The following is a 23,353-nucleotide window of genomic DNA, read 5'->3' on the forward strand; positions in this document are numbered from 1 at the left end:
GTCGATGAGGAACGCCTCATTTAATCTGCATATATATCAACCACTATTATTCTCTTCTTTTATATATAACATTATTTCATCTATATATATATATATATATATATATATCAACTACTATTATTCTCTGGCTTATATACAACATTATATATATATATATATATATATATATATGTATATACATTATATATATTAAACTGTATAATTACTGATGGTACAATTTGACACACATTTAGGTCTCATCAGCTATAAAGTTGATTGAATGATCTGATGGCAATAAGCCATGTGTTAAAATGAAGGATGGTATTGACTCCTCACATATGAACAAAAACTTAATATCAAGACCTAAGAATTGCCAGGTAAATAATAATAATAATAATAATAATAATAATAATAATATTATTATTATTATTATTATTATTATTATTATTATTATTATTTGCAGTTCACACAATTGGCACTGGGATCCAGGTATTGGATTTGAATGGATAAAAAGGAAGATACATAGCATTACAGCAACTTATTATGATCAACCTGTAAATTCCTATATGATTTGTTCTCAAGCAAAATCCAAACATTGCTCTCTCTCTCTCTCTCTCTCTCTCTCTCTCTCTCTAATAATAACTTACCCAAAGGTTACAAAAGAGAAGAGTAGTGAGCCCATTCAAAATTATGGGCTTTCTTATGGACATTCCCATTATATATGTGTGTTGAGAATGAATTATGCTTGCCGTATAATCCGAAATAAGCAACCCATTGTCTTGCATATGTTGACAGACATCATAGTCGTAAGGATCTCACAGAGAAGATGAGTTCCTCAAGTTGGTGGAGTGAAGACACAATTTGTGCAAGCATGAAGACTGTGTTTGACAGTGTTTCATCACTAATGAGATCAGTCCTAAATATTTCATCACTAGATGTCATGCCGATTAGCTATGCACTTGCTTTTTGTTTGCACCATATGATTTCCACTCAGATATGCTGCCTTCTGGGGGAGTGGGGGGGGGATAAAGAATAGTTCATCGTTGGCATCTTTGCTAAAGAACAGTTCATGGGTGGTGGCATTCTTCTTTAACCTCAGTCGGAAGAATATCCAACAATGGTAGGATTTATGTGCCTTCTTCTTCCCTCTCAACACCTGCCTTCTCGATGGAGATGTTTTCTTATCAACCCAACACTTGACAGACTCCTGAGAGTTCTGCAGCATTTCAACAAGCAAATATAATGGTCTTTGGGAATCAGAAAGTTCCATTATGTGGTGGAGAATATATACATACAGCATTTAATCACCCACTTAAGGATGCTGCAGCAAGTATTATATTGGAGCTTTCAGTAATGGCAGGAGTGATGAAACTAAGCCTGGATGAGGCCATGGTTCTCTACTACCTGCTAGCATATCTTGGATGGCCTACCTACATGGGAAGCAGTCAATGACCAAGTACCTCTCTCAGAAAACTAATCCAAGTATCAGCAATAAACTAATCAAAGACAGTGTTCTAGTGCTCGTCTTGTTCGGATAAGCAGTCCCATAAAGAAGATTTGCAGAATCAATCGTACCATATCATTCTGCAATGGTACTGGTCTATTTCGTGTGCAAAATATTCCTTCTCCAGTCCCAAGAACCCTAGGGTTCAGTGGAAGGACACCAGCATGGTTTGAGAAGTCCCTAGACATGACTTGTTTTTGTTAGAATTCGGATAGAGTCATGAAAGAAGAGTGGTTGAGGAACAAATAAATGCGTTTAAATGTTTAAGCTTATAATTATAATGACATTATAATGTCATTGTTTCATGAAGATGAGAGTATAAAAATGAATATATATTCTTAATAATAAAACCTTATAATTTCTTCGATTTTTAAAATAATATCTTTTATCTTCACACGATGTATAAGATATCTTAATAATTTCTTAGACGTAAGTTTACAATATCTTCCGAGATGATTTTGCCTTCTTTCAACATATCCAATATATTCTTCAATTTTTCAAAAGATTTATATATTTTTTAAAATATCAAAATCTTTCTTCACCCAAAATGATCAATTAAGATAATCTTTAACTAAATTAAGCTTAGTCTCAACGCTCCTTAATTTTTCTTCTATCCATCGTGCTAAGAAGTGCTGTAAGTGGTTTAGTGAATATATCAACCACTTGATCATGAGTCTTGACACGAATGTGTTCCTGAAATTTCAAATCGTTGTGTTTGCTTCTTTCGTAATACATGTTGCAATGTATTCAGCTTTGTAAGTTGAGAGTGTCCAAGTGATTGTAATATTTTTTATATAGAATACAAATCCAAATTTGTTTCTTTTATCATTAATGTCTCCTCCCAATCGCTATTGGAATATTCAAGAAGTTAAAAATTATTAGAATTTGAATAAAATAAATCATGGGAGAAAGTACCTTTGATGTAACGTAATATTCTTTTAGTGACCTTTTTAATGAGTTGATTTAGTCTCTTCCATCAATTGGCTCATCAATCCAACACCATATAAAACATTCGATCATGTCAAATATTTTAAGCTTTCAATCAAGTTCTTATAAAGAGTTTCATCCACCTTCATCATTCTTTGATAATTTAATATCACAATCTACTGATATGCTACTTAGGTTACCATCTTCCATCTTAAACCTCTTAACTATTTGTTTTGCATATGCTTCTTGTGAAATAAAAATGTCTTCTTTGTTTTGTTTCACTTTTATGCCAAGAAAATAGGACATCAACCCATATCGGTTATATCAAACTCCTTTGTCATGACTTGCTTGAAGTTTTGAAACATACGAGGTTTATTCCCAATAAAGATTAGATTATCTACGTACAAGCAAATATATAGCATTGTTCTATCTTCTTTAAAGTATAATGATTTTTCATAAGGATATTACATGAAATTATCATCTTTAAAATAAATATCAATTATAGCATTTCAAGCTTCTTTTAACCCATATAGACCCTTTTTCAATCTTAGACCATTATTTTCATGTCCTTTCTTAATATATTGCATAGGTAGTTCGACATAAACCTTTTCTTCAAAAAAAAACTATTTAAAATATAAAATTTATATCTAATTAATAAATTTATCATTTATTTTGAGCGATTAATGAGATGAGTAATCTAATAAATTTTATTCGAGCAACGAGAGTATGTACCTCATCATAGTTAATTTCAACCTTTTGCTTGTATTTTTTTTGCTACTAATCTTGCTTTGTATTTTTTAATTTCTTCTTGAGCATTCTTGTTTACTTTGAAAATCCACTAGACTCCCATGGGTTCATGACCTTTAGGCAAAGTTGTGATCTCTTATATCTTTTTTTTTTTTTTTGTCATTGATCTCTTCATCCATTGCTTTCCTCCACTTTAATTACATCTTTAAAAGAAATAACTTCTTCAATAGCATAAAGACAAATAAGATTGGGTTGGTTTGGTTTGTCACTTTATATAATTTTTGTATGCTCCTTGTCTTTTTTGGTATTAGACTTCTTTCCAAAGATGAGATTAATACAGGAGATGATGGAGGTTGGACTCTTCATTTATCACTTTATTTTTATCTTTGTCTTCATCTCGTACTTCCATTATATTTGTACTCCAATTCTATAGTATCAGGACATCTTTGTCCTAATACTCTATATCTCTACTCATGTATAATTTGTGTTCGTTTAGATCAAATAACTTGTAGGCTTTGAATCGAGTCTTATAACCAATGATAATATATTTGGAGCTTTTGTCATCCAATTTTAATTTTCCTTCACCCGAAACATAAGTATAGGTAATGAATCCAAAATCTTTAAATAAGAGATGTTAAACTTAAATAAGAAATGTTAAGTTTTTTTATAGCGTTGTGTTTTCTAAGTTCATTGTTAGACATCTATTAGATAGATCACACAACAATTTCACCCCAAAACTCCTTTGATCTCTTTTTTGCTTTGTAGCATGCTTCTAACCATGTTGAGGATGGTTCAATTCTTTCTCTCCATCATATCATTTTGTTAATCATTTTGTTAAGAAGACTAGGGTGCCATCAATAGTCTTTGAATATCACATGCTTCACAAAAGCATTCAAACTCCTTTGATATGAATTCTCCTCCACGATCTAATTATAAAGCTTTGATGGTGTACCACTTTGGCTTTTCACTTGTGCTTTCAACTTCTTGAATGATTCAAAAGCCTTTAATTTCTCCTTTAGGAAGTACACTCATGTTTTTTACTAAAATCATCGATATATCAGTGTGGATTAGCTTAAGAGGCTTTTTTTGCATGGTAGCTTGTGAAGAATATATATTTTATAAAATTAATTTTGAGAGTCGATGTATGGTAGTCCTTTCATTATCTTTTTGTTTGATAATAAGTTGAGTACACCAAAATTGAGATATCTAAACCTCAAGTGTTATATCGAAGAGTTATCTTTCAAGCTAGCATTAAAGTATTTGTCATCAACATGCTTTATGTTTAATATAAATAATATATTTTTGGTCATTTGAACTTGTGTAATTATCTTCATACCTTGATTTCTTAGTGTGAGAGTTCTATTCTCCATGTATAGATTATATCCTTTTTTCAAAAATTATTATAATATTAAAATATTTATCTTCATGTTGGGCATATAATAGGTATTAGAAATAAAATAATAAAATTTATTTTTAGTTTAAATAAGGATTTTACTTTTCTCCTTTACTTCCACCTTTAAGAAATCTCCAAAAAAAAAAAACTTGTTTATTGACTTATTCATCTAGCTTGAAGAACATATGCTTGTACCGACACATATGGTTGCTTACTCCACTATTTAAGTACCAAAGGTTAATATTGTAAATGTCTCTTTTTTTTTGTGCTAGTAATAAAATATAATCATTCTCTTTTTTATCTTTTTTCACATAGTTAGTCTTCTCATCAACTTGGCTAGAATCATTATACCAATATTCTAATGAGTAATGACAAATCTTATTGCAAGTATAATAATAAACTTTGGATTTGTCATACCATCTTTCTTTTAAAGAATCACATCTTCCTTCTTTCTTGGGACATTCTTTATTATCTTTATTGTGTTGTGCTTGTCCTTAGTCTCTTCTATAGCTTCTACCATGACCTCGACTACAACTATGGCCACGATCATGATCCCTTTGGGTTCTTTCTCCTTTGGCTTCTTCATTTTTATCTTTAAGAGAAATCTTATTTTGAATAGCTTGCTTCATTTATTTTTACTTCTTCTTTTATATTCTTTATTCATATGCTTGTAATAAGCCCATAAGCTTATCAATGGTCATGGCTTATTCTTCAATGACAATCACAATATAGTCAAATTTTGCATCTAAGGATCTTCAAATTTTCTCCACCACTCGGTTGTCTTGTAATGTCTCATCATTTTTCTTAATTAATTAATAATAACCAAGACGCTTACGAAATAGTCCAAAATGAACTCTATCTCTTTCGTCTTTAATGCTTTAAATTCATCCTTTAGAATTTGGAGTCATACTTCTTTATCTTTTTTATTCCTTTATAAGAATTTTAAAGATCTCCTATGCTTGTTTGGAGTTGGTGGCGATGGCAATTTTCCAAATGCTTCTTTATCAAGCACTTGATAGATCAAGAAGAGAGCTTTCTTATTTCTCTTTCTCATGTCTCTCAAAGAATCATTTTAGTTCACCATGAGTGTAGGGGCTCATTGTACCCCTTCACTACTATCTTCTATATATCTTATGATCGAAGCAAGGCTTTCATTTGGATGCTCTAATTTTTATAGTTATTGGTGAGACGGGGGATAGGGAATGATATATTGATAGTTATCTATGATACCTCTTTGCTAGGAATTGAGTGAAGTGGTAGAAGAAGATAAAATACTAACTTTGTTGGGTTCAAACAGATTTTTGGATAGTCTATATATGCCTTGCTTCCATTTGTGATTGCCTTGAGCTAAGAATAAGATCAAGAGGCATCATTTTAATTGCTGAAACTAATGGATGAGGCTCATCATTAAAAGGCATCTAGATTTTAAGATTACACTTAGATATTCCCTTTAAATGAGCATCTAAGTATGTGCTTTCAAAGGAATTCTTCACTTTGAGGCAGCACAGCATGCTTATCTTGAAGCTGCAAAGAGAAAGAAGTTACAGCTAAATTATGAGGTCACTCCAACATCAGCTGGTTAACTTAGATTAGCCCCTTGTTTGCATGTCCTATCTAGCAATTTCTCAAGCTGTTGGTGCAGCATAAAAGGGGAGCAAGTGGAAATATAAGAGTAGCCTATCCACCCAATAGGCATGCATAAAATGAGAGCAATCTTCCTTTTACGAAGCTCCAATAAGATCTTCACCTGGCTTTACATTTTATTAAGGAAAAGGGTTATTGGAATCTAATCAAGCGTTATACCCCAAACCACAAGCATCCATGAGGCACCCCACAAGGGTTTGTCATGCTAAAAGTCTCCATGTTGTCACTCTCCAAAACCCTAGTAATGCAGCATGGGATTGGATGATGGATGCAGGTAGATTTCTTCTATGCAAAGAGTTCAATTTAGCTTCACCAAGAAGAAAAAGAAAACTAAATTTGTTTAGGGACAGGTTCTTGCCTCACCCACAAAAGAGGAGGAAAGGATGTGATGTGACTTGTGGAAACATTTTGTTTAGGTAAAGCTTCCTAGCTTTCTCACGAAGAGGAGGAGGCAGTCGCAAAGCAAAAAGAATAACACTCATGGAAGCATGATGACATGATTCAAAGAACACCAAGTGGGGGAGAATAGGATGTACATGAAGGCCATCGAAGGCCCTTGTGCTGCTATGCCGTCTACAGAACTCAGTGCCGATGAACTTTAGAGATCTTAGCCCATATATTCAAAGTAATGGAGGTTGTACTACAGTGTGTAAAGATGTGGGAACGAAGCTCACAAAAACTACTATATAAGGCTAACTAAAGTTCATGGATCTATCCGACCTTGAGCGAGGTTGAGAGGACGAGATCTCAGGGTAGGGCAACAACCTCGAAGCTAGTCTAAACTAGTGGGAGGTTGTCTGCAGGGATGGCACGCGGCAAGGTGCAGCTGAAAAGGATCGAGAACCCGGTCCACCGACAGGTCACCTTCTGCAAGCGTCGAATGAGCCTGCTCAAGAAAGCTAACGAGCTGTCGGTGCTGTGTGATGCCGAGATCGGCATCATCATCTTCTCCACACATGGCAAGCTCTACGAGCTAGCCACAAAGGGGTGGGTACTTTTTTTCTGCTCGTTGCCTTCCATTAACTCACTACTCCTAGAGATGCAGACGAGGAACTTTAGACTGATGAACTATGTGGCAACCATCTAAAGGACGATGGAAGGTCTGATCGACAGGTACAAGACGGCATGTGGAGATGCTCACAGTACCGCAGGAGGTGGTGATGCAAACCAATCTCAGGTGAGTTTATGTATGCTTGCACCTCCTTCACTGATCCATCTATAGACGATAGATAGATTAGCACTGCAAGAATGATTTAAGCAAGCAGTTTGAGGAGGGATCATGTTGGTTTCTTGGATCTATATACCTATTGTTCTTCTCCTAATAAGATTATTGGGGGTCTTCTGTTTCCACATCTTGACATGTAGGAGGGCATGGACCCATGCAAAGTAACCCTATAGAAATGGTGTAAAAGGCTTGTAGTAGATTTGGATTTTGGTCTGGCATGGAACCGAGGAAGGTTGAGTTCTACCTCCATCGCTCCATGTTCTTTCCATCATTTCCACTGTGAAAGTCCTGTATCTGCTTCTCTCCATTGCCATGCTTTGTAGAACACAGTCATGGTGACCATTGCTTCATGATAAAATTGCAGTAACCTCAGCTTCATGTACTCTGTGCGCATTAAGGAGAAGATCTCTATCTGTAAACTGGGAGACCATATCTATTCCACACAGGGGTTGGGTCTTTCAGAAATAAGTTTGTATGAGATTGCAAGCATGGGTAGAAATTATTATGGAGAGTACACCAAGTGCTTTCATGTCACTTCTCGGGGAAAATTCTATATTTGGGGAGTACACCAATTGCTTTCATATTATTTTATGTGTTTCCAACTTCTTAAACATAATAGATACATTCATGTCCACAATAATGTCATCTTATGGCCTTTAAATTGAGAAAAAGAGAGAGAGAGAGAGAGAGATTGTGACATACCTGCAATCAAAATTTTCTTCTTCAGATCCAAAGTCAGAGAGTAATACCTCACTGACAGTATGACTATTTAGATGGAATGAGTACTTCTAAGGGACAACAAAATGAATACTTTTGTTGAGATGTGGAACAACCATACTGTGTGACTCTTTTATAACTCCTATGCTTATGTGTAGTGTAAGGTAAACATTGTCTTCTGATGGTTCAGCATTGTCTTCCTTCCATTAGGAATTTAAGCAAGAGATTTCCATGTTGAAGAAAGAAATTGATCTGCTGCACAAGAGTCTAAGGTAACATTTGATTCCACAGTTAGATTAATCTGTACTTCTTCATAGAATTAGCTACATGTAATATCATTAATAAACCATGTACATCTTTCATTATGCCAACAAGAAAGAGCAGATCTAGAAAGACATTTCATGATTAGATGTGTGCCTTCAGCTAATCTCTGCAATGAGTCAATGCAATTTATACCTTAGCCTGCATCTTCTTGCTTGACAACATCCTGCAGGAGGTTCTCATAACCGCATGCTTGAATATTCTTGAAATCATTACCATGCCTTTTTGTTATATTTAACTTCTTTATTATGTAATCAAGATCTTATTCTTTATACTTAAATACCAACAAAAGAAAAAGAGGAGAAATTTGATATGAAGCTTAAGACGATATTGTCGAGATATAGGCATATTCATGTTACATAAAAAATGGATAATGGATTACTGATCATTTCATAGTTTATGAATGAGAATAAGGATTCATTTATGCAAAGCCATGATGCTTGGTTCATGCATTCAGCAGACTTACATATGCTTGCAGTCATACATAAAAACCCTGTCGTCGGCTGCCGGTTTAGAAATCTGATACAAAATTCTTTTCCTTTCATTTCTACTCGTATCAGTAATCTTTATCATACTATTTTTCATCGCCGAAAGAAAGCTATCAGAACATATCGGAAAAAAAAAAAAGAGCTTCGGAACAACGATGATATGTTTTGCATTTAAATTCAAGTATTGGTTTTTTCTACAACAGATGCATGCTTGGAGAGGGAATTGCTGGACACATGACACTGGATGAACTGCTCGTCCTAGAAAAGCATCTTGAGATGTGGATGTATCACATCCGTGCCACAAAGGTTAGAAGGATCTTCCTTTTTACTAGATGAACTGACAGAATGACTAATCTACATCAAAGTGGATGTGATCTTAATTGAAAGCTTCCAAATTCAGATGCAGATCATGTTCCAAGAGATCCAATCCCTGAAGAACAAGGTATCTACTTTTACAAGTCCTTCAAATTCTAGATTATCCAGTGACTAATCAGCATGAAAATTTCACCGTCATGAATTGGACTAAATTGTTATCTTAGATGACTACATACATTGCCTTTGGACTTTGAATTGTTGGTTTGTTGTTCAGGAGGGCATCTTGAAGGCAGCAAATGTGTTTCTCCAAGAAAAGGTAGTATGCAATCGGACTGTGATAGATACTCCATTATGGAATGAAAGAGTTGACCAATTTATTGCTTGCTGGTGCAGATATTGGAGCAAAATAGCCTCTTTGATGTGTCTCCAATGCTTGTACAGCAAAATGGGCATTTTGATGCAGGTCAAATGGTAGCAGCTGACATTCCATACCCACTAACCGTACAATATGAGCATTCAAATCTTGGGGGCTCTGATATGGGCTTCTCTTACTGATCACAATAAGGTTTGGAAAGAACCTTGTAAGATTCGAGTCTGTCTTGTTGTGTCATATGGTTCTCAGAACTGTGTAATATTCCCAAAGGCTGGGGTTTGTACTGATATGTTTGAACTATGATGGACTATCCCATTTATGTGTAAGCTTTGATCTGTGCATGACTGCTGTCCTTCCTATCTATACTACTCGAGTAGCATTAGCAGCAAAGGAGAATTTAGTGATTGAACTGTGGTCTGGTTTTCTGCATGCTTAAACCATTTCAAGACTTGGTGGTTAATCTCTTGTTGACATTGTCTTTTTGATCATTGAAGTCACAGATCTTTGTGTTCCACCATACAACTGAAAGTTCAGAGCTATCATCCATAGTGGACAACCAGAGGAAATTATAACTTAGCTTATATACAATTAAGCTCTAAATCATATGCATTTCTGTAGATGGGATTTCATATGTTGTAGGCATCCTAATATAGTGCATATGGCTTTCATAAGAACAAGATTACTCTTCTCATCAATCATGATTTCAAGAGATGGAAGTGAACAATGCTTCTTCAAAGTGCCAAATCTTGTTAGTTTGACATATAATCATGAAATAAACAGAGTTAACTTAGTGTTTTTGGATTCCAAATAAGTGCCATTCATTATTCTTTATTTGATTTTTAATTACAAAAAATGCTTCCAGAATTGGTGACATTCTTATTAATCCCTTCAATCTCAGTTTAGCATATGCTTATGATATTTATATATTATATTTATTCCTTTCATATACATCCATTAATCTAATTTAATCTAATACATTCACAAAATTTTCACATTTCAATAGGGTTGCTCTAATGCTTATGAATGAACTATGAATACAAATGCAATTATGCATATAAATATATCTAGACAAGAAGACATTATTCATGTATGTTTATGTATAATATCGCCATACATATTTATGTGTTATAATGCTAAATCAATTTATTTTTTCTTTGCCATCTGTTTATTTTAGAAGCCATATGTTAAGACCCAACTTGAAAGACTTTTTTTCTTTTTTCCAATAATGTAAAGAGAATAAACACAAATTATTAATTACAGATACATCTAATCCTACAAACTCACAATCCTTTAATTTAGAGTGAGTTACAAAGTCTTGATATAAATGAAGTATTTTTAATAGTAATTATATTATTATTATTAAAAAAATTTATTTTTTTGAAAATATATCATAAAAATTATTTCTCAGAATCTTAAAATATTTTTCCTTTTCTATAATGTATATGATGATTGACATAGCGACATTTAGGAAAATAAACAAGAAAAAAAACTAAATAGGAAAAATATGATTATTTAGAAATACTGAAAATAAGATTAATACCAAAGGGATTTAAGAAAAAATAATAATTATGTGTTAAAATTATTTCTTAAATTATGTAAATTGAATAAAATATATAAAAAAGCAAAAAAAGAGTTAATATTTGAGTACCCCCATAGGGCTCTTTGCTTTCTCTTTATCCTCTCCGTTATCTCCAAGCTCGAGCAGGGGCGATGAAGAAAGAGCTACTGGCGTCGGCGCCATGGCGGGGCGAGGAGCAGCCGCGCGAGAAGTTCGCGGACGCGAAGCTGAAGGCCACCAACGAACCGGGTGGCACGCCCACCATGCACGTCCCCCGCAAGAAAAGGTCCGCCGCCTCCTCCAAGACCGACGAGGACCTCGAAGCCGAGATCGATCCCGAGCTTAGATACAGCTTCCAGAGGAATTTCAGGGTCATTTAATCCACCCCTTCCAATCCTCTTTCATCTTTTCTTATGCTAATTCACGAAATTGAAAGCATGTGGACTGCAAAGTTCAAATCTTTCTTTTGTTTTCTTCCCTGCTTTCTTGAAACTGGTTCGCGGTTTAGATTTAGTACTCAGATAAGAGTGGTGTGGTTGGGTCGCTAATTGCTCCCGATTTGCTCGGGGGGTTTTTTGGTGGTTGGTAACCTAAAAGATGATGATGGTAGGTCTTCATGTTAAAAGAAAGAATTTTGGTGGTTCTCTTCCGATTCGTGAATACCAGGTGACGCAAGATGAGATGCCGAGTTGGGGAAAGACGGAAACCTAGATTGACCTTTATATTGGTAAAAATTGGAGTTCACTCACAGCGTTGATGCTTTTAGCAAGGCCAACTTACTTGCGTCTAAGAAGTTTTATAGAATCATGAAATAATGTGTTATGGAATTTGTATCTTGATTTCTTTTTCTACTTTTCCCATCTTTTTACTGCATTATTGCGCTTGTTTGATGCAGCCTTATGAGTGTGCTCATTGGTAACTTAGTTTTTTGCTACATTTCTTTTGTTGGCCCAATCTATTTTCCTCTTTCTGTAATGCCTGTGCCATAATGTGCATTTCATAATAAGCCTTGCAAAATGGGTAGCTACTGTCAATCTATTTGCATAATCTGAGGGTAAAGGTGACCTGGTGGGTTTATAATATCTTGATTCTCTTACTTCTCAACTAATGTAGGACTAAATGTTTTTATCAATGCTCCCCCTAAATGGCACTAGAAGAAGGGCCATGAGCCCTTGACTTCCCTACGGGACGAGCAGTGATAAGGACATTTAGTTCAACATTGGTTGAAGAGTAGGGGAACCAAGAGCTTATAAGCTCGTCAGGTCACCCTTACTCTCAGAGGTTTCTTTTGGAGCTCACAAGCCCTAAAAGGGCAAAACCATGTGGGCACGCCCAAAGTAGACAATTCATCGTGAGCCTACATGGTCGCTCTAACGACGACAAATGTTGACTTATCAATTATGTTGATACTTTATAGACTCTCTAACATGTAGTAATTTGATTAACCATGTTTGAGTTTGTCTTAGAATACCATCTGCAAATATTCAGCTACCTCTTTCTGCCTTGTTTTAATCATGAGCTTCTTATTGATGTGTTGATCTTCCAATGGAATGGGCCTGAATAAGGCCAGGCAGAGATAGAGTGTTAGATGGATCTGGATTCTGCACAAATATCCATATGATTCATCTGAATTGTGGGCCTTGATTCTTGTGTACACAAAAGTACATGCTGTGGTATGTGCAGACAGCACTTAATGACTAGCTGCACATAACCATGTCTCACTGGATTTTGTTAAGATGACTTCCACAGATAGTTCAGTACATAAGTGTGACAATCATATGTATGCTATTATTTCGATAAGTTTTTAGTATGATATATATATATATATATATATATATGTGTGTGTGTGTGTGTGTGTGTGTGTGTGTACTGGTTCTTGCTATTGGAACTAGATGTCCAAATGAGGTTTCAAATATAAGTTGAACTACTGTGTATCTATTTGTACTTACCGGTCTAATCAAGGATGGATAATGGACAATATAACTTGGTACCATTCAAGAGTGTTTTTTTTTCTTTTCAAGTGATCCTGGACATTATAGGTCAGTGCACTATCTGGTATCTGATAAAATGTAAAATCAATATCGGACTGAGTCTTTAAAGATTGTAGCAAACTAATATGAAGATACTTTATGCATGTAAGTGATTTTCAACTATTTTCGTTTTATGCTTGACTGTATCCAGAATATGTATTTTAGAGATTCATTATGTGCCTTGCCATTAAACTACTAAAAAAAACCTTGATCAGTACCCGATCATATAACTTGGTTCCATTTAGGATTCATTTTTTTTAGGGATGTTGGGCTGTACAAATTGGTATATTGGTTGATATACTGGTACGATGCTGGCTTAACTTTGTATAAAACCGATATAGAACTGAGATTCTAAACCTTGTATTAAACCAGAATGAAGATATTTATGCATCTGAATGATCTTTTCATCCATTTACTCTTTGTACTTAATTGTATCTAAGATGAGTATCTTGGAGATTGCTGTGTTTCTGCATGCTTTGCATTGAATTACTAAAAGATGTATTTAATCAAGTTCCTTATCATTTGATGGCTTTATTATGTTTGGTTTTAAAATTTTCTTATTGTATTTGCAGTTTCTTCAACGAGTGTTCAGCATAGATACACTTGTGAAACCTCTTCCTCCTGCTATGGCATATAATGTGTCCCGAAATCTGAGTTTCTTTACTCGGATATTTACACAATTTTGGGGTAAGCCTTCAGATTTTAACAGAAATTGGATCATTTAAATGTGCTCGGCCACTTTTTGTTCTCTCTTCATTCTCTTGCAATGTTGGCATCATCAATTCCTTTGTCATACAATGCTTCATCTTTGAAGTTCGGTGTAAGCGTAGTTTTCTTTAGTGTCGTTGTTTGTGCTTTGCACTTTGGTTCTTTGCCCATTTGTGTGTATCTGGATATTAAATTGTTTATACAAATTAATTGGTTTCATAATCTGAATAGTAATGGGTACATATGGCACATGTGAAAACTTTGTACAAGGAACAGCCACTGATGTCCTTATGAGAAGAAGATTGATATATCTGCAATGGTGATGAATCACATCAAGTCAATTTTCTAGTTTCTCCCTTATCATGTAACCACAAAGTCATCATGGAAGAAGGGACTAATGTTTCACATAACTGTAGACACTTTGCTGCATGTGGTTTTACATTACACTTAACTAGTCTGACAGTTTCTAACTTAATCAACTGATAGTTTAAGATATTTTTGGTGATGGATACTTAAACATTTGCAGGAATTCCTTAGCTTTATAAATGAGACTAGTTGTATAATGTCAAGATGTTTTCACGTGGCTGTCCATGCTATGTCCATCAGGAATGGAATAACAAAGAACACATGATATCTTGGTTTCACCTTCTGAACCTCTTTTTCCTTCTTTTGCCCAAAGGTTGGCCTTTACACAAATTCTGTCCACATCTTGCTGAAGTGAAATAAAGTTCTTGTTTCACTTGACAATTCTCAGAACAGTTACTATCACAATGTAGACTCCTATTAAGTTTAAACAATCTGCTATCCTAGTGCAAACATAGGAATATGGTGAAGAAAGTAGAAGATATCTTCATAAATTTATTAAGTAACTATATCCAATCCCCAGATCAACAATTGATGCAGAAATTAAATTGTGCATGTGTCAGTCTACTATTTTCTTACAATCAACATCTGCTTTTTGACAAAAATCAAACTCTGGCATTAGATTCCTTGTTGAGTAAAATTCTTTCATCAGGTCCATATATATAGCATGTCTTTTGTGTCCTGCTTCTTTGTATGACTTGCATTGTCATTGCTGATAATCTATTTGTGAGATCAATGATCGCAGCCTTCATTCGTTATGTTCTTTTCTTCCTAGTGTATAAATCCTTTATTTTTCTTAAAATTTGCTGTCACCTTGAACTGATTTTCGTGTAAATAATTCAGTTCTATAGTTATGCTTTCTTTACACTTTTGAAACTTTCTATGTATGATAAATCACTGGAATTGTATGGCTAAACGTCATACTCGAGTGGCTTCTAATTGATTTTCAGCATTGATGAACCAATTCCTTGTCTTGCTGAAATTGGAGCCTGTTTCTCGGGCATAATAAATCCACATGGTATGTATGATAAAATTAGTGCTGCCAATGAAGACTCATGTGAGAGAATGCTACTGCTTTAATACTGGAGAATCACTCCCTTTCACAAAGAGAGGCTTATATCAACCCCATCTAGAATCGTGAGGAATACTCGAGGTGATGGCGAATGCGACTTACTCATGATAATGCTATGTAATTTATGTCAAATTGTTCACAACCCATTTTGAGTATCATAAAATAAAGCCTATATCTGTAATTTCTGCATCTGTAAATAAAGATATTTTAATTAATTAACTATTTAATCTTGGTGACCATCTTGCAGATCCAGAGGGAATTGCAAATGCTCAGAAATCACTTGGGTTAGGACAGGAAGATAAGGCTCGTCGCGTCGACTGACTGATGCATGCCTTCTTCAGTAATATTCAGTTCTATTATGCTTAGCCTGTCACGAATTTGTTCTTTGTTTCAGATTTGAACAAGTAGAGTTGGTCTCATGATATCTCTCTGTTCGTGTTTCATACAACCAGAACCAATCGTTTGGTCAGCTTTATATTTTGGAACTCTTTGGTAGACTTGTGCATTATTTTATCTTTTGGAGGCTCAAATAATATAAATAGTGAATCAAAATGGTTCAGATCCTGCTCTCAATTTTTTTGATCAGAACAGTTCGGATTTTGTATCTATGATATCGAGACATATACTATAAATTTCATTATATATATATATATATATATATATATATATATATATATATATATATATATATATATATATATATATATTGAAATAATCCCATTGTTGATGAGTTTAGGATGCGATAAAATGATCCGAATAGAATACAGAAACATACATCATCGGAGCAGTGGGAACTTTGAGATGTGAGATTTGTATGATGACGAGAAGAGCAGCACTCGGAGAGGAGAAGACGAAACAGAACGCCTCAGGAGAAGCTCCAAAATGGCTCCTCACACTCGTCGCGCTCTCGTCCTGCAACGACGACGTGTGGTGTGTGCATGGCTCACATGCGCCAACCCTTCTCTATCTCTCTGGGTTCTGATCTCCTCAACAGGACCTCTCAACAAAACGCTTACGACCCCTATCGGCCATTCTCTCTCTATCGTTCGATCGATGGATCTGTTGAACGCCGTCCTGAACTCTGTGGTGCCACCGGCAAGCATGATCATTCTGGCCTTCGCCTGGCCAACCATCTCCTTCCTCCATGCCTTGGAGTGGTTCTTCAAGACCTTGTACAGAGAGAACATGGAGAACAAGGTGGTTCTCATCACTGGAGCCTCCTCGGCCATCGGAGAGGTACGGTTGTGCACTAGTCAATTCACTACAACTTAGCTCATATGATCCATACCACCGTCTCACTGTAGGAATTTGCCCCTTTTTCATCCTGTTGCTTAATTCATCCTTATATTGTCCAGTGATGAATGAGTTCAAAAGGTTTCGTGCATTACTGGATTTACTACTGAACAATCGACTACGTGAGAAGAACTTGTAGACATGTCTTTCATAGAAGGATGTCAATCTACTGAATCTTTACATGGAGAAGCAGGTCATTAGTGCGCTACAGGTTGTGAATTGGTATCTGGGAAGTTTGAGTATCGCATTTGTATACAATCGTTTACACGAGCATGTAAGATTCTGGCCATCGGCGGCGGGGCAGTGCAGGTGGAGAGGCGAGTCTCAATAGTAGTCCATCTAGAAAGCTGCATTTTGCAGTTCATGAATCGATAACAAGTACAGAAATATATGCAAAAGCATATTGAGATGAACGATGAACCATAAATTGGAAATTTTGGTAGCTATTTGTATCCTAAATGTTGTATGTTATTTTTCGGATAGTATATTATGTTAGCTCAATTGCATACTTGCGCCATTTCATCGAACACAACTTCAGATGGTGAAAATGTCGTTAATTTTATGTTGTTCCTACGAACCGATCGACAATTTTAAATAACTTCTATCTGTTTGTTTAATGTTGACTATAAAACCAAGTCAAAGTTTGGTGTGTGCTAAGTAGTAGACTAATGTGTATTAAGATCACAGTATCTCTATTTTTAGATTGCAAAGGAAATGATGGAAATAAAAAACATTTATTTATTCACATAAACCGCTCTAAATGCAGCAACTTAACAGAATCTATCTCTTTGTTGATGGTTATGGTTGCTGAGTTACATTCATTACTACAAACACTCATTCATCGCAAGATTTTGATCTAAATTTAATGTTCTCATAAGTAATTACAAATGCAGCAATTAGCTTATGAATATGCAAGAAGAAAAGCAAATTTGGTGTTGGTAGCAAGGAGGGAGAATCGACTTTGGGGAATCAGGGAGAACGCTAGACTCTTGGGTGCCAAGCATGTACTTGTGATGGCTGCTGATGTTGTCAAGGAAGAGGAGTGCAGAAGATTTATAAGTGACACCATAAGTTACTTTGGCCATTGTAAGTTTCGATATTCTGTTATGTAAATTTGTAGGTTTTTAGTAATCGATTGGCATCGACTGGACTCTGATTGAATTTGTTCTTCATTGTCATCCACACACACCAATCTAGTCCTTTTACCAATGTTACAATATAAATTGAAGCTTCTCTAGCTGATCTAAGACTACTCATATGACGTAAATTTGTAGTTTTTAGTAATTGATTGGCGTCGACTGGACTCTGATTGTATCTGTTCTTCATTGTCATCCATACACACCAATCTAATCCTTTTATGAATGTTACAATATAAATTGAAGCTTCTCTAGCTGTTCTAAGACTACTCATATGACATAAATTTGTAGTTTTCAGTAATTGATTGGCGTCGACTGGACTCTGATTTTATCTGTTCTTCATTGTCATCCATACACACCAATCTAATCCTTTTACGAATGTTACAATATAAATTGAAGCTTCTCTAGCTGTTCTAAGACTACTCATATGACCAAGCTACGCAAGTGAATCAATGTTTGCGACTAGGCACGATATGCAGTGATCTTCTGAACATGTTTTGCTTTGTGTGCTGCATAACAAGAGAGTCTGTGTTGTTTCTAAGATTAATTGTTTGAATGCAAATTTTATTCAGCAGTTTTCTAATGTTTGTTCTGTACTTGTATTGAGTTCCATATCTATCTCGGCTTGATAGGTTCATGTAAGGCTCTGCTGTTAATACAACTGTCAATTAGCTGCCATGAATCACAAAGCTTTATTGTTCTCATAATCTAGGGATGATCGATTAATGTTAGCTTGAGAAAACTCTATCATTTAATTCAAATAGCAACTTCAAATTATCGATGCCTAGTCAGTTTAGCGAGGCGAACATGTTTCTTGATATCTTTGAATCTTTTCAGATGGTATGTAATAGTCGATCGACGATACATGTTTCTTGATATCTCTGAATCTTTCAGATGGTATGTAATAGTCGATCGACGATACGATACGATATAGGGATTACACCTTTGTCGCAATTATGATACTTGTTCTAAATATTTGTACTTGGCAGTGCATCATCTTGTCAACACTGCAAGCCTGGGGCATAACTTCTACTTTGAGGAGGCCACAGACCCTGCTGTCTTTCCACACATGATGGTATGACCACTGCCACATCTGCTTGCTTCGCTTTCTTCTGACACATCCATGTTAATCACTAGGTCCGATCTAACTAAGGCTCCATTACCTGACTATTTGTTCTGAAGGTTTGAGAGTCCCACCACTTGAGCATCACAGTCATAATCTGTATGTTATGTTGATAGGATTCTGAAATGCAATGCTGCACACATTAGTTTTGTTTCAAAAAGATACTGAATTATCCAATTTTTGGGTTTAATTTGCATAAAATTACTGTGACAAATCAGATGTTGAGCAGTAAACCTGAGTGTTTTGTGGAATGTATCAGGATATCAATTTCTGGGGAAATGTTTATCCAACCTATGTTGCCCTTCCATACTTGAGGCAAACCCGCGGCCGAATCCTTGTCGATGCATCCATGGAGAGTTGGCTTCCTATGCCAAGGATGAGCCTTTATGCAGTCGGTGCTCAGAAAGAATCTGAGTGTTCTTATATTTATGCTATATTATGGACGGATGAATGTTTTTGAGTACGTCTGATTCTTCATTGGTTTGTAGGCAGCAAAGGCGGCCGTGGTTAATTTCTACGAGACCTTAAGATTTGAACTGGAAGAAGATGTAGGCATCACGATTGCAACCCATGGGTGGATAGGTAGCGATGTTAGCAGAGGGAGGTTTATGCTCGAGGAGGGAGCAGAGATGCAATGGAAGGAAGACAGAGAGGTAAGTCAACTTGGAATAGCGATCACCACTCGAACTCAGAAGTGTGCAAGTCATCAAACAAGTGTGATTTTGATTCGTAGGCGCCCCTCGCCGGAGGGCATGTCGAAGAGTTTGCGAAGCTGATGGTCGCAGACGTGTGTCGGGGCTACGCACACGCGAAGCATCCGAGCTGGTACGACATCTTCCTGCTGTATCGAGTTTTCGCGCCGGACATCCTTGGTTGGGCATTCCGCTTGCTGTTGCCGAACGACGACAGAGCCAAGCCGACTTCGGGACGACTATTTCCGGAGGCCTCGTCTCCTCGAAAGCCGATCGCCGCCTTCTCTTCAGCTTCTCCCCGGCGTCTATCGGAAGTTGAATGAAGCTTTTGTGTTCTGCAGGTCGTCGTCGTCTTTGTGGGTGAGTGTGTGTTTCATGATCAGGACCGAGTAGAAACTACTTGCTGTGGATCTTTGAGAGAGTTGTTTCCTTCGTATTTATGTAAGAGTTGAATGCAGCCAACAAGTCATCAGCATTGCAAAATGGATTCTGTATTATGTGGTCAGTGAGAGATGCTACTGACTTTGTAGTTTGGATCCTTTTAATCATTGGTTGTTGAATTTTTCTTTTGCTGGTTTTGCTGTTTGATCCAAAGTTTATTTTCTAACCATTAATATTCCATTTTTTTTATCGTATGTAAAAAATTATATTTTAAATTTTAGAAAATTGTATATATTTTAATTAAATTAAGTGTATTTAAGTTTTTATTTGTAGTTTTTATCTTTATTTAAATTTAAAGTCATGTAAATTATGAAAATAATCTTTCACCATTAATATCGGGCATGTATTTAAATTTAAATAAAAATTATATAATATTAATATTAATATTAAAATTTCATCTAATATTTTTTATAAGGAGAGCATCGTCGATCAATCGTCATTCCACTCATGACCTTCACATGATGTCCAGACTAAAAAAAAAGGGATCATTTTTTTCACCACTTACGATGACATTCATCTACCTCGAGTTACTAATTTGAATGTAGGTGACACATCGAACGTTCGATATTTTTACCTTGGATGTACATTAGATAACCTTGCTCATTGGGTCTGGACTATGTCGAGCCAATCAGGTTGTCAATGATATTTTACTATAATAATTTTAAAAATATATATTTCAATAATTTACTTACTAATCTTTTTAAATCAACTATAATTGGATTGTCAAAAAAAAGACAAAGAGTTGAGATTCCAGTTATCATTAATGTCCTTTAAAATTTCAGAATTATCAATGATATTTAGATATTTCAAATTTTTGTATAAATAATTATTAATAATCATGGTTAGTACTGATTAGCTTAAATAGTTAACTAACTAATTTAACTTAATGTAAATTCATTGTGTGTCAAATAATATAATAACAATAATTGTAAAGTCTTTCACTTAGACCTGTTAATTATATATATATATATATATATATATATATATATATATATATATATATATATATATATATATATATATATATCATAAAGTCTCACTAATCAAAATTGATAATTGAGGGAAGAATAAAATAAAGACTCTAATAAATAAATGGTCAATTGAAACGAAACATCACATTCTTATACCTAACTCCATTATGCTTTCAATTCCTATCTGAGAAGCCCAATTGCAACCCTTCCATAAACCTGTACGATTAAAGAGACGACTGTCGATACGAATGTTCCATAAACCAGTTTTTTTGCGCCTCGGACGGTGAAATCGTTGCCCATTAATCCAATCTCTCCTTTAATTCCCACAAAATTTACAGAAAAAAATCTATGTTGATGTTCTTCGTATCAGATATGCGATTCATGTATCTTCTAATCGACTTCTGCGAGCCCTGAGAATCAAATCCTTAAAGCCTCGCTTTGCTACTCGGAAGCTGCTGTGGAGGAGAAGAGGATCGATCGCCTCCACTCGCGGTACTACTCCCCTCGATCTGATTCTTTTATCATCATAGATCTTCGCTGAGTTGTTCTCTGATCGGTTCCTGTTCCACTTTGATTGGTTGCAAGTTAAAAAAAAAATCGTCTTTTTGTAGATATTCAGCTGGAATTTTGATCAGGAGTCTTTGGAATTTAGATCCTTTGATGAAGAGGGCGGAGTGCAAGGATAAGGTTTTGAAACCCTAGCGTTGGATACATTAATTTGAGTTGGTTTGCCTGTGAGCAAATTCCAAAACCCTAGAAAGAACTGCGGTCTGATCTCCCATAAGGAGAGGGGAAAAAAGCATTCTTTTTGAGGGATTCGGATGTTAATTCGTAAGTCTTTTAAAGCTCAGAGCTTTGATGAATTCGCGGCGGTCCAAACCCGTGAGGCTTGTTTCATCCAATTCCCAATCCATAGAAGTAGGATTGGGAGAGAGCTCTATGATGGGTTCTTCTTCCATTGACAACACAGTCTACTGCTGTGTCGCCAAGGGGAACAAGATTCTGTACTCTCACAATAGCAATGGCTGCGAGCTTGAGACCTTGGCCGTTCTCTGCCTCGAGAATGCACCGGCTTTCCACAAGTGGTATTTCCACACTGTGGGAGCCAGGACCTTCGGGTTCTTGATGGTCGATGGGCACACGTATTTTGCCATCGTAGATCCAAGCGTAGGGAATTTGGCCATTCTTCGGTTCCTGGAGCACATTCAGGAAGGCTTTAAGAAGGTGGTGAAGAATGGTTTTCACGACGAGTTGGTGCCCGTCATCCAGAGGCTTATAGCATCATTGGAGAACATGCCCAAATCTGCCTTTGCATTGGATGACAATTCTGAGCAGGTTGCATCTAGTGATGGTTCTGTTTCTACAGAGGCGCCATTGCTGGGGATCAAGCATCACGAGAAGAAGAAGAAGATGAAGGATAAAGTAGTTCAAAGTGATGATGTGGTTGAAGACCATGCTGATGGCACGGTAAATATTAATGTGGCACAACAGACAATGGGGACAATGTCACTGCAAAGGAGCTCGAGCTCATCAAGGCCTCACTCGCAACAACCAGGGAGGAGGCTGTGGTGGCGCCATGTGAAGATAGTCGTAGCTGCCGATGTAATTATCTGCTTGGTCCTGTTTGGTGCTTGGTTGGCTGTGTGCAAGGGTTTCCATTGTGTTTCAGGAAAGTAGTAGAGAAGAGGTTGGATTTTGGGACCAAGAATTTTCCAAGGAATAAGGCGGAAACACTTTGTTATATGGGTTTCTAAGTATATGTCTGCTTCGGAAACTGAGGTAGTCGCACAAACATGGTAAATATGCAGTTGAATACTCTCAAAAAGAACAGGAATGGAAGCATGCACTTTCCATAGGGAGTGATATGTATGAGAGGATTCACTTGGAAGTGGAGAAGTTTTTGGATATGCAGCATATTTAGTCATTGCTCTACATGGGAGAAAATCTATGATGCTTGTTGTTTCTGTACTGTGTATTGGCTCGTCTCTTTTTTGTTCTTGTGTATGTTAGCAATATGTCAAGTGCTGTTCATATGTATCTTCTTCTTAAATCGACCTGTTATACTTGGGAGGATTTTACAGCATGATGACAATGCTTAAGATATTCAGGCTTTTCAATCTGTGTGCCGAGTTGAGATTTTCCAGTTTCCTCTGGAACTGCAGAATTCAGTTGCCTTCTTGATTCAACTAAGCATGAAGGCTTCTCTTAGATATCATTAAAGATTCATCAAAATTTCTTCCATTTATTCTGGAGAGCAGACATCCAATTATTTCTTCCCTTTAGTTATGCCAACCTTCTCATTTGCTCTTTTCATCTTACATGAATTTTTATCA

At 35.9% G+C, this 23,353-nt stretch overlaps 4 protein-coding genes across 4 annotated transcripts; all 4 read left to right on the forward strand.

Moving 5' to 3' along the window:
- The first annotated feature begins 6,926 nt into the window (after nucleotides 1–6,926).
- Nucleotides 6,927–9,955, forward strand: LOC103990786 (MADS-box transcription factor 26-like). Its single transcript, XM_009410050.3, has 7 exons — nucleotides 6,927–7,181; nucleotides 7,284–7,371; nucleotides 8,347–8,408; nucleotides 9,149–9,251; nucleotides 9,346–9,387; nucleotides 9,535–9,576; nucleotides 9,654–9,955. The coding sequence occupies exons 1-7, from the start codon at nucleotides 7,000–7,002 to the stop codon at nucleotides 9,813–9,815; spliced, it is 681 nt and encodes a 226-aa protein (XP_009408325.2). The 5' UTR covers nucleotides 6,927–6,999; the 3' UTR covers nucleotides 9,816–9,955.
- A 1,341-nt stretch (nucleotides 9,956–11,296) lies between these two features.
- Nucleotides 11,297–15,923, forward strand: LOC103990785 (uncharacterized). The gene is made up of 3 exons (XM_009410049.3): nucleotides 11,297–11,562; nucleotides 13,794–13,908; nucleotides 15,612–15,923. Exons 1-3 carry the CDS (start codon nucleotides 11,344–11,346, stop codon nucleotides 15,683–15,685), a joined length of 408 nt encoding a protein of 135 aa, XP_009408324.2. The 5' UTR covers nucleotides 11,297–11,343; the 3' UTR covers nucleotides 15,686–15,923.
- Nucleotides 15,924–16,128: 205 nt separating this feature from the next.
- On the forward strand, nucleotides 16,129–20,065 carry LOC103991124 (11-beta-hydroxysteroid dehydrogenase B-like). Its single transcript, XM_018828959.2, has 6 exons — nucleotides 16,129–16,600; nucleotides 17,551–17,743; nucleotides 18,783–18,868; nucleotides 19,176–19,307; nucleotides 19,405–19,569; nucleotides 19,650–20,065. Exons 1-6 carry the CDS (start codon nucleotides 16,247–16,249, stop codon nucleotides 19,929–19,931), a joined length of 1,212 nt encoding a protein of 403 aa, XP_018684504.2. The 5' UTR covers nucleotides 16,129–16,246; the 3' UTR covers nucleotides 19,932–20,065.
- Nucleotides 20,066–21,195: 1,130 nt separating this feature from the next.
- Nucleotides 21,196–23,137, forward strand: LOC103990784 (phytolongin Phyl1.1). The gene is made up of 2 exons (XM_009410048.3): nucleotides 21,196–21,512; nucleotides 21,632–23,137. The coding sequence occupies exon 2, from the start codon at nucleotides 21,879–21,881 to the stop codon at nucleotides 22,695–22,697; it is 819 nt and encodes a 272-aa protein (XP_009408323.2). The 5' UTR covers nucleotides 21,196–21,512; nucleotides 21,632–21,878; the 3' UTR covers nucleotides 22,698–23,137.
- The last annotated feature ends 216 nt before the right edge of the window (nucleotides 23,138–23,353 follow it).

The sequence above is a fragment of the Musa acuminata genome, chromosome BXJ3-7 (assembly GCF_036884655.1).
Source record: "Musa acuminata AAA Group cultivar baxijiao chromosome BXJ3-7, Cavendish_Baxijiao_AAA, whole genome shotgun sequence".
NCBI classification, from domain to species: Eukaryota; Viridiplantae; Streptophyta; class Magnoliopsida; order Zingiberales; family Musaceae; genus Musa; species Musa acuminata.

What these genes read in the sequence shown, in the direction of transcription:
- LOC103990785 (XM_009410049.3), top strand. Translation starts at nt 11,344, where the DNA reads ATGAAGAAAGAGCTACTGGCGTCGGCGCCATGGCGGGGCGAGGAGCAG. An exon ending in GCTTCCAGAGGAATTTCAGG is followed by an intron (nt 11,563 to 13,793) that starts GTCATTTAATCC and finishes TTGTATTTGCAG; the next exon opens with TTTCTTCAACGAGTGTTCAG. An exon ending in GATATTTACACAATTTTGGG is followed by an intron (nt 13,909 to 15,611) that starts GTAAGCCTTCAG and finishes ACCATCTTGCAG; the next exon opens with ATCCAGAGGGAATTGCAAAT.
- LOC103990784 (XM_009410048.3), top strand. Translation starts at nt 21,879, where the DNA reads ATGAATTCGCGGCGGTCCAAACCCGTGAGGCTTGTTTCATCCAATTCC.
- LOC103990786 (XM_009410050.3), top strand. Translation starts at nt 7,000, where the DNA reads ATGGCACGCGGCAAGGTGCAGCTGAAAAGGATCGAGAACCCGGTCCAC. An exon ending in TACGAGCTAGCCACAAAGGG is followed by an intron (nt 7,182 to 7,283) that starts GTGGGTACTTTT and finishes AACCATCTAAAG; the next exon opens with GACGATGGAAGGTCTGATCG. An exon ending in GTGATGCAAACCAATCTCAG is followed by an intron (nt 7,372 to 8,346) that starts GTGAGTTTATGT and finishes TCCTTCCATTAG; the next exon opens with GAATTTAAGCAAGAGATTTC.
- LOC103991124 (XM_018828959.2), top strand. Translation starts at nt 16,247, where the DNA reads ATGGCTCCTCACACTCGTCGCGCTCTCGTCCTGCAACGACGACGTGTG. An exon ending in CCTCCTCGGCCATCGGAGAG is followed by an intron (nt 16,601 to 17,550) that starts GTACGGTTGTGC and finishes TTACAAATGCAG; the next exon opens with CAATTAGCTTATGAATATGC. An exon ending in AATGGAAGGAAGACAGAGAG is followed by an intron (nt 19,570 to 19,649) that starts GTAAGTCAACTT and finishes TTTGATTCGTAG; the next exon opens with GCGCCCCTCGCCGGAGGGCA.